Source organism: Oncorhynchus keta, chromosome 18, assembly GCF_023373465.1.
Source record: "Oncorhynchus keta strain PuntledgeMale-10-30-2019 chromosome 18, Oket_V2, whole genome shotgun sequence".
NCBI lineage: Eukaryota > Metazoa > Chordata > Actinopteri > Salmoniformes > Salmonidae > Oncorhynchus > Oncorhynchus keta.
In genome coordinates this window covers 3,993,609-4,010,806 of record NC_068438.1, presented here as the reverse complement: position 1 = coordinate 4,010,806, position 17,198 = coordinate 3,993,609, and the positions used below count along the sequence as shown (strand labels likewise).

At 41.7% G+C, this 17,198-nt stretch overlaps 1 protein-coding gene and 1 long non-coding RNA gene across 4 annotated transcripts in view; one reads left to right on the top strand and one right to left on the bottom strand.

The window, feature by feature from the left end:
* The window catches only part of si:dkey-103g5.4 (uncharacterized), a 221,465-nt gene that overhangs the window by 49,999 nt on the left and 154,268 nt on the right, over positions 1-17,198 (bottom strand). For 2 of the 3 annotated variants that reach the window (XM_052467196.1, XM_035791504.2), the window contains exons 5-10: positions 14,122-14,261; positions 12,682-12,792; positions 12,228-12,433; positions 9,341-9,498; positions 8,640-8,867; positions 8,079-8,414 (exon numbers count right to left, since the gene is read on the bottom strand). In XM_052467196.1, coding sequence (XP_052323156.1) covers positions 8,079-8,414; positions 8,640-8,867; positions 9,341-9,498; positions 12,228-12,433; positions 12,682-12,792; positions 14,122-14,261 — 1,179 coding nt within the window. Of the gene's footprint in view, positions 1-8,078; positions 8,415-8,639; positions 8,868-9,340; positions 9,499-12,227; positions 12,434-12,681; positions 12,793-14,121; positions 14,786-17,198 lie in introns of all 3 variants that reach the window. The other variant, XM_052467197.1, reaches the window with a different exon arrangement.
* On the top strand, positions 2,392-16,995 carry LOC127908597 (uncharacterized). The gene is made up of 2 exons (XR_008067658.1): positions 2,392-2,650; positions 16,223-16,995. It is a non-coding gene; the product is annotated as an uncharacterized LOC127908597 (long non-coding RNA).

Here is a 17,198-nt window from a genome sequence, read left to right as displayed (position 1 = left end):
AACACTTTCTTCCAACAACACTTACTTCTCCAATAAACACTCTTTCTCTCTAATAAACACTTTCTTTCTTCTTCAATAACACTTTCCTTCTAACACTATCTTCTAACACGCTTTCTAATACTTTCTAATATTTCTTTCGACACACTTTCCCTTCTACACTTTCTTCTCTCCAACACTCTCTTCTCTCTACCACTCTTTCTTCTAACACTTCTCTCCAACAAACACTTCTCTTCTTCATCTCAACACTCCTCTCTTCTCTCTCTTCTCTTCTCCAACAAACACTTTCTCTCTCGACAAACACTTTCTCTCACACTCTCTCCTAACAAACACTTTCTTCCAACAAACATCAATAAATACTTTCTTCTAACATAAACATTTCTAATACTCTCTCTTCTCAGCGAACACTTCTTTCTTTTTCTCTTCTCAGACATAACATTTCTTTTTCTTTTCTCTCTCTAACAAATACTTTCTATTGATTTCTCTCTTCTAATAACAACTTCTCTCTAATACACTTTCTTCCACCACACTTTCTTCTTCTAATGACTTCTAACATTTACACTTCTCTTCTCTTCTAACAAACACTTCTCTAACACATACTTCTCTTCAACAAACACTTTCTCCAACAAACACCCTCTTCCAAATAAACACTCTCTTCAATACACGATTTTTTTCTTTTCTTCCCGAATAAACACTTTCCTACTAAATACAGCGAATAAACACTTCTCTAACATACTTTCTTCTAATAACTATCTAACACTTTCTCTTCTGACGCACTTTCTCTTCTTTCAGACTTTCTCACATTCTCACACATTCTCTCTAACACTTCTAACACTCTTCTCTAACACTTTCTCTCTGCACACTTTCTTCTCCACCAAACACTTTCTCTTTTCTTCTCCAACAAACACTTTCTTCCGCTTAACACTTCTCTGCTAACACTTTCTTCCAAATAAACACTTCCTCTTCTTCTTCCAATAAATACTTCTTTCTTTCTTCTTTGATTTTCTTCTTTGAATAATACACTTCTTCTTCTTCTTCGACACTCTTTCTCTTTCTTCTAACACTTTCTAATACTTTCTCTTCTCTATCTACACTTCTTTCTAATACTTTCTTTATACTTCTCTCTAACACTTCTCTTCTAACACTGTTCTCTAATACTTTCTTAACACTTTCTCTTCTCTAATAAATACTCTCTTCTTCCTCTTGTGAAACCACATATCCTGAGGCTGCATTTATTGTAGCTGCGGATTTTAACAAGGCTAATCTGAAAACAAGGCTCACTAAATTTTATCAGCATACCGAATGTGCGACCTGGCCTGGCAAAATTCTAGATCATTGTTACTCTAACTTCCATGATGCATACAAAGCCCTCCTTTTGGCAAATCTGACCATGACTCCATGACTCCATCCCAGCCTATAGACAAAAACTAAAACATGAATCGCCCGTACTCAGGTCTGTTCAACGCTGGTCTGACCAATCTGATTCCACGCTTCAAGATTATTGTACCCACGGTAACTATTAAAACCTTCCCCAACCAGAAATTTTTAAATTGGCCTATACCTGTTGTTCGCGTCCCCTCATTTTTGCCACAATGAGCCGGCCTGTGACAAGTGGGGGCTCATCTGTAAGTTAAAAACCTGTTATGGCTGCGATACCCGTACAGGGACCAGCATCAGGGGAAATTTCAGAATGACAACAAAAAATACAATTTCGTAACATTAAACATTCTTGAAAATGCAAGTGTTTCACACCCTTCAAAAGATTAGAATCTTGGTAATCAAACTACCTTTTCCAATTTAGCTATTACAGAGAACAAATCCCATGCTTTTGTTTGAGAAGAGCAATCAAGAACAGAAACATTTTCCGCCATGACAGTTTTTAGACATTCACATCTGAAGGTAAAATTATGACTTACATTCTGATATCTTGCTCTTATCTCTCTTCCTGAGTATCACATTGATCAAATGAAGTGCCGTTTTCTTTGATAAAATCAATTTTTATAGCCTTAATCTAAACATTTTGTAAACTATTTGTGCCGTGAATTCCATCTCTATCAATTCTTTACATAGCATTCGGCGTGATTCGCCCCTGTAAACAATAGTTTATCTAGTCATGGTGGGTTTCAGTGCATTCCTCTGGATTTTTGCAACACAGTCAAACATTATTGTTTTTTTTTTGCTGGGAGAATTGACCGAAGTGAGCTGATTTGAAGACAACGATAAATGACTACCTGACGCATCAATAATTTTAGCGAAGCTTCATTGATTGACTATATTTCTGCCTAATGACCACTGATCTTCTTGAAATCTAGCTGGGTAGATAGCCAATGAGCTGAGGTAAACGCCAGTATGCAATGGTTTGGGGTTGGACCACAATTCCTTGGTTGTAATGGCACGCGCAGGGAACTCCATTTTCGCCTTGACGATCAGAGCAGTTGCTGTAAGGCTTTTTACAAGGAGCTGTATTTCGGAAAGTTGTAGTTTCAACGATTTCATTGAAGATATCCTGGCATATACATCATGTAAAGCGAAGTCAAACTCTAAAGTAAAAGTGAAAGTGAGACAGATTTTTTTGTTTGAGGAATCTTGGAGTGTTATGATTCAAACGAACTGAGGAGCTGTTTCTGCAAGGACAGGACGTACTTCTGGACAGGTAAGTGCTAATGCCGTTTTATGAAATATAAAAATATATATATTATATACAAAAAAATAAAAACATTTTTGCAATGAAACGTGTAGTTTGTGTGTGTGTGTGTGTGTGTGTGTGTGTGTGTGTGGTTTGTTTGGATGTGTGTGTGTATATATATATATATATATATATATATATATATATATATATATATGTGTGTGTGTGTGTGTGTGTGTGTGTGTGTGTGTGTGTGTGTGTGTGTGTGTGTGTGTGTGTGTTAGAATTACTTTTTGATGTGTTGTATATAGTTATTTGCACTGCTGTATATAGTTATAGGTCATTTCACCAATTCGGCCACTTGGGTACATTTGGGCAACTTGTGTGGGACACCTGGTTGACTTCATGCTAAATGTCATGTAGCTCACCCATTCCTGAAGTTATCAGTCTGAAACTCTGCACACCTACAGTTGCCCTCTTGTGTTATCCATCAACATTATCTCCAGCATCCTATCTGACTGTGTGGCTATTCTAGTACATGTGAAAGATACTACAACAATAAAAAACAGAAAACGTATGCTCTTTCTCTTTTCTTCCACCATATCTACTGTGTTATATTCTCCTACATTCAATTAACATTTCCACAAACTTCAGAATGTTTCCATTCAAATGATACCAAGAATATGCATATCCTTGCCTCTGGTGCTGAGCTACAGGCAGTTAGATTAGGGTATGTCTTCAGGCGGAAATTGAGAACAAAGGGATGCAGCCATAACAGGTTAAAGTTAATTGTATTCTAGTCTTACTTTAGCATTTTAGTTTACTCTAACATTTTGTTATAGTTGGTTAAGGTTTTGTCTAGATTGTCTTTGTCTTATTATTGATATGTTTGTTTATTTGTAATTTGGCTTATTTGATTATTGTTTTGTAGTTAACTTGGGTTAGTTTAGTTCAGATTGCCAACTCTTTTGTTGGAGGGGATGTTTTGGTTGGGCCAATATTGGAGAGAACATTGAGAACATATTCCACCTTCCCGCTTTAGGGTGACACCCAATTAGTTGGTCCGCTCACAGTACTTTTGAGGGTCTGTCTAATTTGATTGGGTTAGAACAGTTCGAAAATTCTGTGTCTGACCAGGTTGCTACATACATGAATGAACGTAAAATTAAGTCTCCAAGTGATGCAGCAATCCTTGCAGATGAGTACAGGCTAACAAATAAAAGCCATTTTGACATTTGACATGTACCATAAAATAACTTTACTCCTAGGAATAGTAGGTCACCTTTTTCTGGGGCTTCTTTCCAAAGACCTCAGCAGAAGTTTGGGTCTGGAGGACTTAAAGCACCGGTTAATGCTAATACCTGTCGCTACTGTTTAGTTGAAGGGCATTGGAAGAAAGATTGTCCTCTGCTTAAATCAAAAAAGGTCAGGTCAAGTTAAACCTGCTGTGATGGCAAGTCCTGTTGCAGCCTCTGACCACCAGGGTGAGCTTTTTCAGCCACTCGTTGAGTTTGATTCTCAGTCTTCCCACTGTGATTTTTCAGCCTTTATTTCAGATGGTGTAGTGTCCCTGGTAGATGGCAACCAAAATGTTTCAGAGTAAGAGTAAGCCAGAAAGTCTTGAGTTGCCAGTCAAACTACAGACAGAACAGTTGACTAGTTCTAGAGATTCATTGATGGCTGAGCAAAAGGCCGATACTAACTTAGCTGATCTGTTTAATAAAGTTGTTCCTGATTCAGTGGTGAGGAATAGTGCTCAGTGTTATTTTCTTCTTGTTGGGCTGTTGGTCAGGAAATGGGTTCCACACTATGATCAGGGTCTAGGAGAACCAGTCTTTCAAATAGTTGTTCCTTGTCACCTTCTGCCCTTTATTTCCTTTGTTTTGTCATTATTGAGTATGGTCAGAGCGTGAGTTGGGTGGGCAGTCTGTTTGTTTTTCTATGATTTGGGTATTTCTATGTTTCAGCCTAGTATGGTTCTCAATCAGAGGCAGGTGTCATGAGTTGTCTCTGATTCAGAATCATACTTAGGTAGCCTGGGTTGCACTGTTTGTTTGTGGGTGATTGTCTATGTTGATTGCTTGTGTCATCACAGTTCTCGTTTAGCTTCACGGTCGTTATTCGTTTATTGTTTTTCTATTCAGTGTTCAGTACTTTAATTAAATATCAAGATGAACACAAATCACGCCACATTTTGGTCCGCCTTTCCTTCAACAGAAGTAAACCGTGACATTCCTACTACTTTGCCAAATAAAGTGTTGCAAACTTCACATGGTGATGTGGCAGGTCATATGGGTGTTCGGTAAAACTTATGATCGCATACTTCGTTATTTTTTTCTGGCCACGTTTAAAGCGGGATGTTTTTCAGTTTATTAAAACTTGTGATACGTGTCAGCGCACAAGCAAGCCAAACCAGGTTGTAAAGCCAGCACCTTTGTATCCAATACCAGCCGTAGGGCAACCTTTTGAGCATCTTATTAGCGATTGTGTTGGGCCTTTACCAAGGTCCAAGTCAGGTCATAGCTACTTATTAACTGTTATGTGTCAAGTAACCAGATATCCGGCAGCTTTTTCCTTGCGTACCATAACTTCAAAATCAGTATTTAAAGCGTCAATTCGATTTATTTCAACATTTGGGATTCCAAAAATCATCCAGTCAGATCTGGGGTCTAACTTTACCTCTCATTTATTTGCTCAGGTTCTCAAACAGCTAAACACAAGTCTACTGCGTTCCATGCCCAGAGGCAGGGAGCTTTGGAACGTTTTCATCAAACTTTAAAATCCTTGCTTCGTGCATACTGTACAGAACTGTCTGCAGATTGGGAGGAGTTGTAAGTACCTCGGCGTACACATCACAGACAAACTGAAATGGTCCACCCACACAGACAGTGTGGTGAAGAAGGCGCAACAGCGTCTCTTCAACCTCAGGAGGCTGAAGAATTTCAGCTTGTCACCAAAAACACTCACTAACTTTTACAGATGCACAATTGAGAGCATCCTGTCGGGCTGTATCACCGCCTGGGACGACAACTGCTCCGCCCACAACCGGAAGGCTCTCCAGAGGGTAGTGAGGTCTGCACAACGCATCACCAGGGCAAACTACCTGCTCTCCAGGACACCTACACCACCCAATGTCACAGGAAGGCCAAAAAGTTAATCAAGGACAACAACCACCCGAGACACTGCCTGTTCACCCCGCTATCATCCAGAAGGAGAGGTCAGTACAGGTGCATCAAAGCTGGGACCGAGAGACTGAAAAACAGCTTCTATCTCAAGGCCATCAGACTGTTAAACAGCCATCACTAACATTGAGTGGCTGTTGCCAACATACTGACTCAAATCTCTAGCCACTTTAATAATTACAAATTGGATGTAATAAATGTATCACTAGTCACTTTATATAATGTTTACATACCCTACATTACTTATCTCATATGGTTATACTGTACTCTACATTATCTACTGCATCTTGCCTATGCCATTCGGCCATCGCTCATCCATATATTTATATGTACATATTCTTATTCATTCCTTTACACTTGTGTGCAAAATGTAGTTGTTGTGAAATTGTTAGATTACTAGATATTACTGCATGATCGGAACTAGAAGCACAAGCATTTCGCTGCACTTGTATTAACATCTGCTAACCATGTGTATTTGACCAATAAAATTTGATTTGATTTTGTAATAAGATTCTGGCCTGCAATGGCAAAAAAATATTTTCTAATGTGGCCCTCCATGGAAAATAATTGCCCAGGCCTGTGCTAGAAGGATGTCATGTCCTGCCATTGGAGGAGTGGGTGAGTGACTGACTTTTTCCCCTCATATCATATTGTTTTTCGGTGGCTATACACAGCTAGAGATGCAGGCATCATCTGGTTAGCTTGCAATAACTTGAACAACTGTTATACAGTTAGTATATGTCTTGCGTTCGCAAATTCACTCTGGCGATCTACTCCGATTTCAGAGCACTCTCTTCTGACTGTGCCAGAGCGCAGAACAACTGATGAATTTTACAAACATGCAACAACTGCTGAATATGACCAGTGTCAGTAAACATTAGGGCAAAAAAAGTGAGTTAGTCAAGTACGCTGTAGATAAAATGTAAACAGCCTAACCAGCTCTGCTCCGGCGAGTAAAAATGGTCAGAGTGAGGTGTATGGGATCAACATCATACCAAATGTATTCGCAAATGTAAATCCCCAATCCACAAATGTAAATCACTATCCACTGCAGTGTCTATAAATTGTCCAAACCCATAGCCGCTTTCTCACTCTATATTGATTGCTATAACATTTTCACAAATGCCTTAGTATACGTAATTCCCAAACATTCTAAGAATTTATGAAAATGTGAAAATGACGAAATTGGTCGCTTGTCAGCTTTTTTTTTTTTCAGTATCATATTCTTCCTGGGGGTGTATATGAACAGATTTTAAAACAATTTCATGTTGCTAAAGTACTGTCAGTTCTACGTTAAATGCAACAATTTTTCACACACAAGTTATTTTCATAGAGATGGCTAACTACAGCAAGTACGCTGCAATAAAAAAACATAGTCCCACTCACCAGATGATGATGATAATTGAAAATGAACTTATTTTTGAAAGTTATTCTTGAAAAAGGAGAAGCTAACAAATGAGCAACAACATCCACTTTGATAACACCTGCTGCAGCCTCTGCCAACTAGCCGGCAACAAAAGCTAGCTAGCCGGACCATAGGAAAACTACTGCTCGCTACTGCTCAGTGACTTGTTGGCCTTCAAGAAGGCAGAAGATTCTATACGTTTTTGTAAAGTTGAATGGTAGATGCCTTTATCAAACTTCTGATGGCCTAGCCAATGGCTGACTTCGCTAGCTAGTTTCATATCCCCAGAGACCAGCAAAGAAAAATCCTGATTTCCAACAAAAACTGAAAAGATTCAATCAGAAAATCATTGAGAATAACTATAAATTATAATGATTTTTATATTATTATAATCATTATTTTATAAATCCATACTGGGCATTTTGAACTCTTATTATGCTGGTGATTTGACAAAATTACAATCATGGTCTTGAATTGGATTTTTCTGGTCGCGGTCTTGACTCTATCTCAGACCCCTTGTCCCCCTTCTTTTCTCTTGGTCTTGACTCAGACTCGATTTGCTCGTCAACAATTTCACTAGAAAACTAACCTACAACTAGACACCAATGCGCAACCAATCCATACGCTAATTATTATTATTTTTTATAATTTTACCTTTATTTTACAAGGCAAGTCAGTCAAGAACAAATTCTTATTTTCAATGACGGCCTAGGAACAGTGGGTTAACTGCCTGTTCAGGGCAGTAGGCCTATAAGGTGACCGCAAAAACACTTTAGTAAAGCCTGTAAAACACTACAGTGAATAGTATATAAATATAGTAATACTACAGTATTTATGGGGGTAATTTGTTCGCCCAGGCAGTACTGACCTGTTATTGGATCTAGACTGACTCCGGCAATCAGCACCACATTTCCTGTCATGGGGTCCAACATGGGAGAGCCCACCTGGATGGGCTGGGGCAGTCGGGTGAGGGGGCACACATGCACACCTCCCAGGGGGTACACCAGCCCAGTCTGAGGGTGGATGGTCACAGCTAAAATGGGCACCAGGACGCCTGTGTCAGGGTCACACATGGGTCTCCCTAGCAGCAGTCTTTGTCCAGGGCGGAGGCCTCTCAGTTGGGTGGTCACGGGCTGGGCTGAATGACGGGAGAGGGGGTATGGCACAAACGGCAGGAGGGGAAACTCCCACTTTCTCATATCCCCTGATAACAAGGAGCAGGACATTTTTAAGTATCTACAACCTTATCTAAATCATACATTTGGATTTGAGTGAATCTAAATCATTACTATTCCTTTAAAAAGTGAAAGAGTGAATTGTTTGTATGTGTTTTGTACGTAAACTTACAAAGTTAAAGTGCATTACAAAAGTCGTAATGCATGTACTATCGATCTCTAGTTGTGGTTACCACACAGCGCTCTTGACTCACCTGTACATGAGTCTGTTGTGAAGACTAGGATAGAGCTGGCTGGGTCATAGCCCACGTTGCCAGCTACGGGCAGCAGTCTGCCAGTCTGAGGGTGGAGGAAGAAGTCAGGGGGCACTGGCATACTGTGCCCGCTGGCCAGGAGCATGTGGGTGTGGGGTTTCGGTAGTATGAGACCTGTGACAGAGTCTGTTTGGACCGCTCCACAGGCACGCACTGACCCGTCAGGGGCTGGAAGAAATTAAGTTGGAAAATAATTAGATCCACCTCATAGGAAGCAATATGTCAAACGTTATAACAATATTTCAGTAAATCTGACTTAAGTCTCTTACCACAGCCAATGTGTCTATGAAGCAAAATTCATCTGACTGGAACATAGGCTGATTTACATTATATGTATATTGTCCCATTGACAAAAACATAACATCTTTCTACCACAAGGTGGTGTCCTTTCACTTGCTACAGCTTTGGCGTGAACGCAACACAAATCAGGGTGACTCCTGTGTGTAACTACTATTGTGTTTACCTTCATTCATATAAAATATGTATTTCTCTGAACTTCTCAAATTTAGCAGGGACAGATAATAGATTCCAGAATGACTGTTTATTGCAGTTGTGTGCCTGTACTGTAAGATACTGTATCTGTTATTTAATGATTAAGCATTCGGGTTTCAAGCCTGGTGCAGTATGGTAAGAGGTCTCACCTATGATGTCCTCCTTGCTAAGGACGGAGCCAGTGTCGGGACACAGAAGTTTCGCCCCTGTGCCCTCTCCCAGGGTCGCCCAAGCTCCCTGTCGTTGGCACTCCCCTGACACCTGCTCTGCCATCTCGGATGCCAGTGACGCCACCCTCTGAACAACACTGTATTAACGATCATAGGGCACAGAGTTTATTTCTGGTCAGGTAACATTGTCAGGCATTGGGAAAACTCAAGGTTCTAACTGTGTACCACAAAGCTCTCATCACAAAGCATAGCAAGGTCTATCTAACTTGGCTGTAGAGCTCCTGTTCTAAAGGGCTGCTGTATTCCTGCTGTTTTTCATTTCTCCATTGTTGTTAATTGATCAGAATATAACTGCTGTTGAAGGCAAGGATAAACAAGCTCATCACCGAGCTATGGACCCTGGGACTGAACCCCTCCCTCTGCAACTGGATCCTGTGCTTCCTGGCGGGCCAGGCCCTGGTGGTAAGGGTAGGCAACAACTTTTCCTCCACGCTGACTCTCAACACGAGGGCTCCTCGGGTGTGTGCTTAGTCCCCTCCTGTCCTCCCTGTTCTCCCACAACTGCATGGCTTCGCATGACTCAAACACCATCATCAAGTTTGCTGACGACACAGAGGTGGTAGGCCTGATCACCGATGGCGATGAGTCAGCCTACAGGGAGGAGGTCAGAGACTTAGCAGTGTGGTGCCAGGACAACAACCTCTCCCTCAACGTCAGTAAGACCAAGGAGCTGATTGTGGACTAAAGGAGAAAGAGGGGAGAGCATGCCCCCATCCACATCGACGGGGTTGTTGTGGAGCAAGTCAAGAGCTACAAGTTCCTTGGCGTCCACGTCATTAAGGACTTAACATGGACCACACACCCCCACACAGTCGTGAAGTGGACACGGCAGCTCCTCTTTCCCCTAGTAGGCTGAAAAGATTTGGCATGGGCCCTCAAATCCTCAAATGTCTACAGCTGCACCATCGAGAGCATTTTGACTGGCTGCATCACCGCTTGGTATGGCAATTTCACCACCCTTGACAGCAAAGCGCTACAGAGGATGGTGCGGACAGCCCAGTACATCGCTGTCAAATAGCCCTTACCAAGTCTCACAAGACACAGTGGTTGGAACCAAACATCTCAAATTTGGACAAATTTCCACCGGTCTAATGTCCATTACTTGTGTTTCTTGGCCCAAGCAAGTCTCTTCTTCATATTGGTGTCCTTTAGTAGTGGTTTCTTTGCAGCAATTCGACCATGAAGGCCTGATTCATGCAGTCTCCTCTGAATAGTTGATGTTGAGATGTGTCTGTTACTTGAACTCTGAAGCATTTATTTGGGCTCCAATTTCTGAGGCTGGTAACTCTAATGAACTTATCCTCTGCAGCAGAGGTAACTCGGGGTCTTCCATTCCTGTGGTGGTCCTCATGAGAGCCAGTTCCATCATAGTGATTGATGGTTTTTGAACCAGTTCAAAGTTCTTGACATTTTCCGCATTGACTGACATTCAGGTCTTAAAGTAATGATGGACTGTCGTTTCTCGTCGCTTATTTGAGCTGTTCTTTCCGTAATATGGACTTGGTCTTTTACCATGGTCTTTTACCAGATTTGATTTGTTGTGCTGCCCTCCAGGATTCAAGCTTGACACCCCTGATCTTAACAGACCAATGAGAAGTGAGTTAGTTTAAAAAAAAATCATGTACAAGCCATTTTTGCGTCTGTTTTGAAACGTATCAATAACAGAACAGCAATGATCAAATTCTTAAAATACATTTACAGAACTCATTATTTTCTTGCCTTTTGGACCTGACTTACATATCTTAGACCAACTTTCGCTGAACTTTAAATACAAATGTCATCTAAGTGTTTTGTTGACCGAATAGGAACACATATTTTCATCGGAAGAGAAATGTGTTCACTCTTTCTGTCAATAAGTAAATACTACTGCTTTATACTACTAAATTCTAAATCACGTTATCAGTGTCATACCATGTACAATATAGGGAAATATCTAGACAATAGGGACACATTTTTTTGATTTTTTTTACAATATTGCAGACATGTATAGAATGGAGTTGGGTTACTTCTAAGTCATCATCTTCAACATTGTGACCTTCCATTTTAAAACTCTATTTATTTTCTTACCCCCTTTCTCTCCCCGGGAGAGACGAAGGTCGAAAGCCACGCGTCCTCCGAAACACAACCCAACCATGCCGCACTGCTTCTTAACACAGTGCGCATCCAACCTGGAAGCCAGCCGCACCAATGTGTCGGAGGAAACACAGTACACCTAGCGACATGGTCAGCGTGCACTGCCTTAGACCACTGCGCCACCCGGGAGGCCCTCAATGTGCTTGTTTTTAATTTTTATTTTATGCGTATAAAATTGTTTGGTGAAATATGCATAAAAGGAGAGTAATGACCCATAATTATGCACCTTTGGAAAGTTGTTCTTCCAATTTTGACCATCATGATTTAGTGACTACAAAGAAAATGTGTTGATCTTCTGGAATTTTTAAAAAGACAGACTAACTTTCTCTTTTGTCTGCTTTGACTCGAGAGAAGTATGGTTGTGTTAATCTTTTCGCAGGAAGTCGTGGTCTTTTGATGAATTTATTGATTTAGAAATGTTGACAGTATACTATAGTTTTGATGAATGTATTTACGTTTTGAGTTTTGCAAAAGGCCACCGAGTTCTGTGTTTTTGTGGACTTTGTTTTGTAAAATGACAACATTGGTCCAAGACATGCTTGTACGGGATTGAGAAAAACTGTAATATTCTCATTAATACCCCTGGCCAATTAAAAACAGCTGTAGTTCAAAGCTCTTCCCAGATCACACAGGCATGACAGGAAGAGACAAGGGACACAGATTCAGACATTACTGTTGTGGGTGTTCATCCCAGAGAAGGTGGTCAGTGTTGTCCACTGCTTGGCCCAGTAGCCTCACACACTCCCTGAGATGGGCCCCGAAGGTCCTGTGCACCGTCTGCTGGGCCATCAGCTCTGTCCTCAGGACCCCGAGCTGACTGTCCAAGAGATGCCTGAGCTGCTGGGCCAGGGACCTACGTCGGATCACCTCCTGCTCCACCTGGTGGTGTTTAGTGGGAGAGATGGAGGCAACAGTGGATCACAGTGGCACATGACAATGCCCTCTTATGTCTTTACCTACCACACTGTTAGTATAGAATGCAATGCACGTGAAACAATGAGACCTGGGTCAAATACAAGGTGCACTTGATTTAGCTTGATGTTTGCACTTCGTGGACTATTTCATTAGCTCCTTTGGTGTTTGTACAGCGTATCATGTATTTGATTCAGGTCAGGGCAACGCCACACCTGCCTCCGCAGCCTCTCATAGCCCTCCCTGGTCTTCCCAACTGCAGACCAGCCCGGCTGCAGCTGGAGCCCCTTCAGCTTGTCCATCACCCCCTGATACAGGTCCTTCACCTGCAGACACACACAAACAAACACTGTAGAGCATAGCAAGTTTCTGTCTCCAAAACAGGGTTCACAAAGACGTGCAGGGTCCACGCTGCTCATATTACTGTACATCGCTATCGGCCCAGCTCCCCGGAGCAGTGTAATAATCCTAACCACTCTAAGATACTTTAACCACAAACAGGAAAGGCGAATACGGTCAGAGCCGGCCCCAGGCATAAGCAAGTTAAGTGACCGCTTAGGGCACCATGGCACTAAGGGGCCCCAGACCCAAAAATAAATGTTCAACTTACTGTTGCGTTATAAAAGCAGAATACACAAGGTGCAATTTGGTTGTGCATAAGCATACATCTGTTTTTCTCTTGTTAAGTCAGTCACTGACAGTCACTCAATTGACCCATGTCAGCAAAACATTTCTAGATGGGTAAATTAGTTTAGCCAGCTATCTAAACTTGTACTAATCATGGTCAAATGACCAACCAGGCATGCAGGGCACTTGCGCTGGGGCCCTGACCTCCAAATGTCGCTAGTTCAAATACCCGAGACATCAAGGTGAAAAATGTGCCGATGTGCACATGGGCAAGGCACTTAACCCTAATTGCTCCAGGGTTGCCGTTGATAATGGCACACCTTGACTGTAACCCCTCTCTCCGAGGAATAAAGGACATGGCATAACTCATGGAAAAATTTGTAGAATTGCAGAAAATTATTTTAAACTACAAAAATGTATCTCAACTCTATGGCAAAATGTGTATAATTGATGGAAATGAGCGATAAAACTGCACATTTTTCTCTGTGCCCCATAACAAAATGAGTAGAATTGCATAACATCTTTTATAAAATTCCTAAATCTTCTCTCCACCCCATGACAAAAATCTGTAGAATTGCAGCAAACTTATTTTAAAATGTCATTTTTTTCTCTCCGCTTTTAAAAGTGGGGCCACTAAAATGTTTTGCCCATGAGGTGCTTTGGGCCCCAAAAAGGCTAGGACCGGCCCTGAATATGGTGAAAAACGGGTGTAACCCAAAAAAACCACAAGCATTCCAATATGTCATACAATATGAGAAGACTATACAATATGACATTGTCTCGATTTACTTGGACTTCACGTTCGGGATATTTGAGGCTTGGGAAGGTGAGAGAGTGAGAGGTTTGGTGCAAGGTTTTGTCTTACCTATAGAAATACATGTACATACAGTCTATAAATGTCAAATAGCTGTGAGTTTGTGAGATCACGTTGCTCAATCTATAAAAAAAAATATAGAAAAAATCTAATCCTATAGAGTTACATTAAAATTATATAATACTATTGTTATTCCATTTCTGCAAGGTTATACCTCTCCTCTGAGCTGGCTCAGTCTAGCGGTGACAGACACACTGTGTTTTAGTAGGATGCTGTAGAAGGTGTTAGTGCTGAAAGCCTCCAGGTCCACCTGATGCTCATAGTCCCAGAAGTCATCTGCCTCCAAGTGCAGGGCTATACCACAGAATGAAATAGAACACAGAATGTATAGCATGACGTATGCACTTGCAAACCAAGGGCTGTGGATTTGATTCCCGCTGGCGCCACCCATATGTAAGTCACTTTGGACAAAAGCATTTTCTAAATCCCACTGGGAACATACGTCAAGTCATCGTCTATTCCACGTTGGTTTCATGTGGAAACAATGTCAATTCAACCAGTGTGTTCCCAATTAGTATTAATAAGCTAACAAAACAAGATACCTATTCAGGATAACCTCCCTTGTTGAATAAGTGTATACAGTGCCTTGCGAAAGTATTCGGCCCCCTTGAACTTTGCGACCTTTTGCCACATTTCAGGCTTCAAACATAAAGATATAAAACTGTATTTTTTTGTGAAGAATCAACAACAAGTGGGACACAATCATGAAGTGGAACGACATTTATTGGATATTTCAAACTTTTTTAACAAATCAAAAACTGAAAAATTGGGCGTGCAAAGTTATTCAGCCCCCTTAAGTTAATACTTTGTAGCGCCACCTTTTGCTGCGATTACAGCTGTAAGTCGCTTGGGGTATGTCTCTATCAGTTTTGCACATCGAGAGACTGAATTTTTTTCCCATTCCTCCTTGCAAAACAGCTTGAGCTCAGTGAGGTTGGATGGAGAGCATTTGTGAACAGCAGTTTTCAGTTCTTTCCACAGATTCTCGATTGGATTCAGGTCTGGACTTTGACTTGGCCATTCTAACACCTTAGCTTATGTTGATTGGACTAAATTGTTTTTGGTATCGCTGTATTAGACTAAGTGTAGGTGATTTGATTATGTTGAAATATTGAAGTTGAAATGGTGCTGGAATAGTGGAAGCAGCTCCTGTTTCCTTGCAACTTGCAGTAACTCTTCGGTTCTAAATTAATAGTTGTTTAGTAGTCTGAAAATGTCGGAGACATTAACTTACCTGACTATGCTGTAGGTAATGTAACTGTTTGTTACATGTCATATGCTTTGTGGACAGAGGTTGCTCTCTGGTTTTGTGACGAAACAAAGTTGTGGTTGAATTTATTCTGCCACTGTGTCTCCTTATTGTCTTGGCCTTAGGCCTATATATCACAGGTAGCTAGGCACATATATCACGGTAGCAAGGCATAAGCATTACCTACCTATCTTTCCGATTTAGTCCTGCCGTACATACCTACACGTACGCTACGGTCACAAGACGCAGGCCTTGTTGTCCCTATAATTTCTAAGCAAACAGCTGGAGGCAGGGCTTTCTCCTATAGAGCTCCATTTTTATGGAATGGTCTGCCTATCCATGTGAGAGACGTAGACTCGGTCTCAACCTTTAAGTCTTTATTGAAGACTCATCTCTTCAGTAGGTCCTATGATTGAGAGTAGTCTGGCCCAGGAGTGTGAAGGTGAACGGAAAGGCACTGGAACAACGAACTGCACTTGCTGTTTCTCCCTAGCCGGTTCCCCTCTTTCCACTGGGATTCTCTGCCTCAAACCCTATTACAGGGGCTGAGTCACTGGCTTACTGCTGCAGTCCCTAGGAGGGGTGCGTCACTTGAGTGGGTTGAGTCACTGACGTGATCTTCCTGTCCTGGTTGGCAACCCCCTTTGGGTTGTGCCGTAGGGGATATCTTTGTGGGCTATACTAGGCTTTGTCTTAGGATGGTAAGTTGGTGGTTGGAAATATCCCTCTAGTGGTGTGGGTGCTGTGCTTTGGCAAAGTGGGTGGGGTTATATCCTGCCTGTGTGGCCCTGTTTGGGGGTATCGTCGGACGGGGCCACCGTGTCTCCCGACCCCTCCTGCCTCAGCCTCCAGTATTTATGCCGCTATAGTTTGTGTCGGGGGGCCAGGGTCAGTGTGTTATATCTGGAGTATTTCTCCTGTCTTATCCAGTGTCCTGTGTGAATTTAAATATGCTCTCTAATTCTCTCTCTCTAATTCTCTCTTTCTTTCTCTCTTTCTCTCTGAGGACCTGAGCCTTAGGACCATGCCTCAGGACTACCTGGCCTGATGACTCCTTGCTGTCCCCAGTCCACCTGGTCGTGCTGCTGCTCCAGTTTCAACTGTTCTGCCTGCGGCTATGGAACCCTGACCTGTTCACCGGATGTGCTACCTGTCCCAGACCTGCTGTTTTCAACTCTCAAGAGACAGCAGGAGCGGTAGAGATACTCTGAATGATCGGCTATGAAAAGCCAACTGACATTTACTTCTGAGGTGCTAACCTGTTGCCCCCTCCACAACCACTGTGATTATTATCATTTGACCCTGCTCGTCATCTATGAACATTTGAACATCTTGGCCATGTTCTGTTATAATCTCCACCCGGCACAGCCAGAAGAGGACTGGCCACCCCTCATAGCCTCGTTCCTCTCTAGGTTTCTTCCTAGGTTCTGGCCTTTCTAGGGAGTTTTTCCTAGCCACTGTGCTTCTACACCTGCATTGCTTGCTGTTTGGGGTTTTAGGCTGGGCTTCTGTACAGCACTTTGTGGCATCAGCTGATGTAAGAAGGGCTTTATAAATACATTTGATTGATTGGTTGATTGAACTAACAGGTTATACAGCAAACAATGCGATTATCACAACACATAGGTTGTAATATGGCTTTTTTTCTGGCTTGTCTTCCCCAGTGATTCTACCCACGCTACTGATATTACTGTAACGTTGTGCCCCTATTGTACTGTCTTGCACTGATTGTCCTGTATACAATATCATTTGTTCACATAAAACAAGTTTTCCATTCTATATTATGCTGAATCAGCTACTGAGCACATTTTTCTGTATACTGGTCTTGTTCTTACACCACTGCAGTGATTTCGTTGCAAATGTAAATTGCCAAAATATAAATATAACAAATCTAAGTGTATTTGGGCTGATTGTCCAACTTGATCAAGATGGTTTCAGTTGTAGTATGTGTGGCTGTTGATATTGCGTGAGCATGCGCGTGA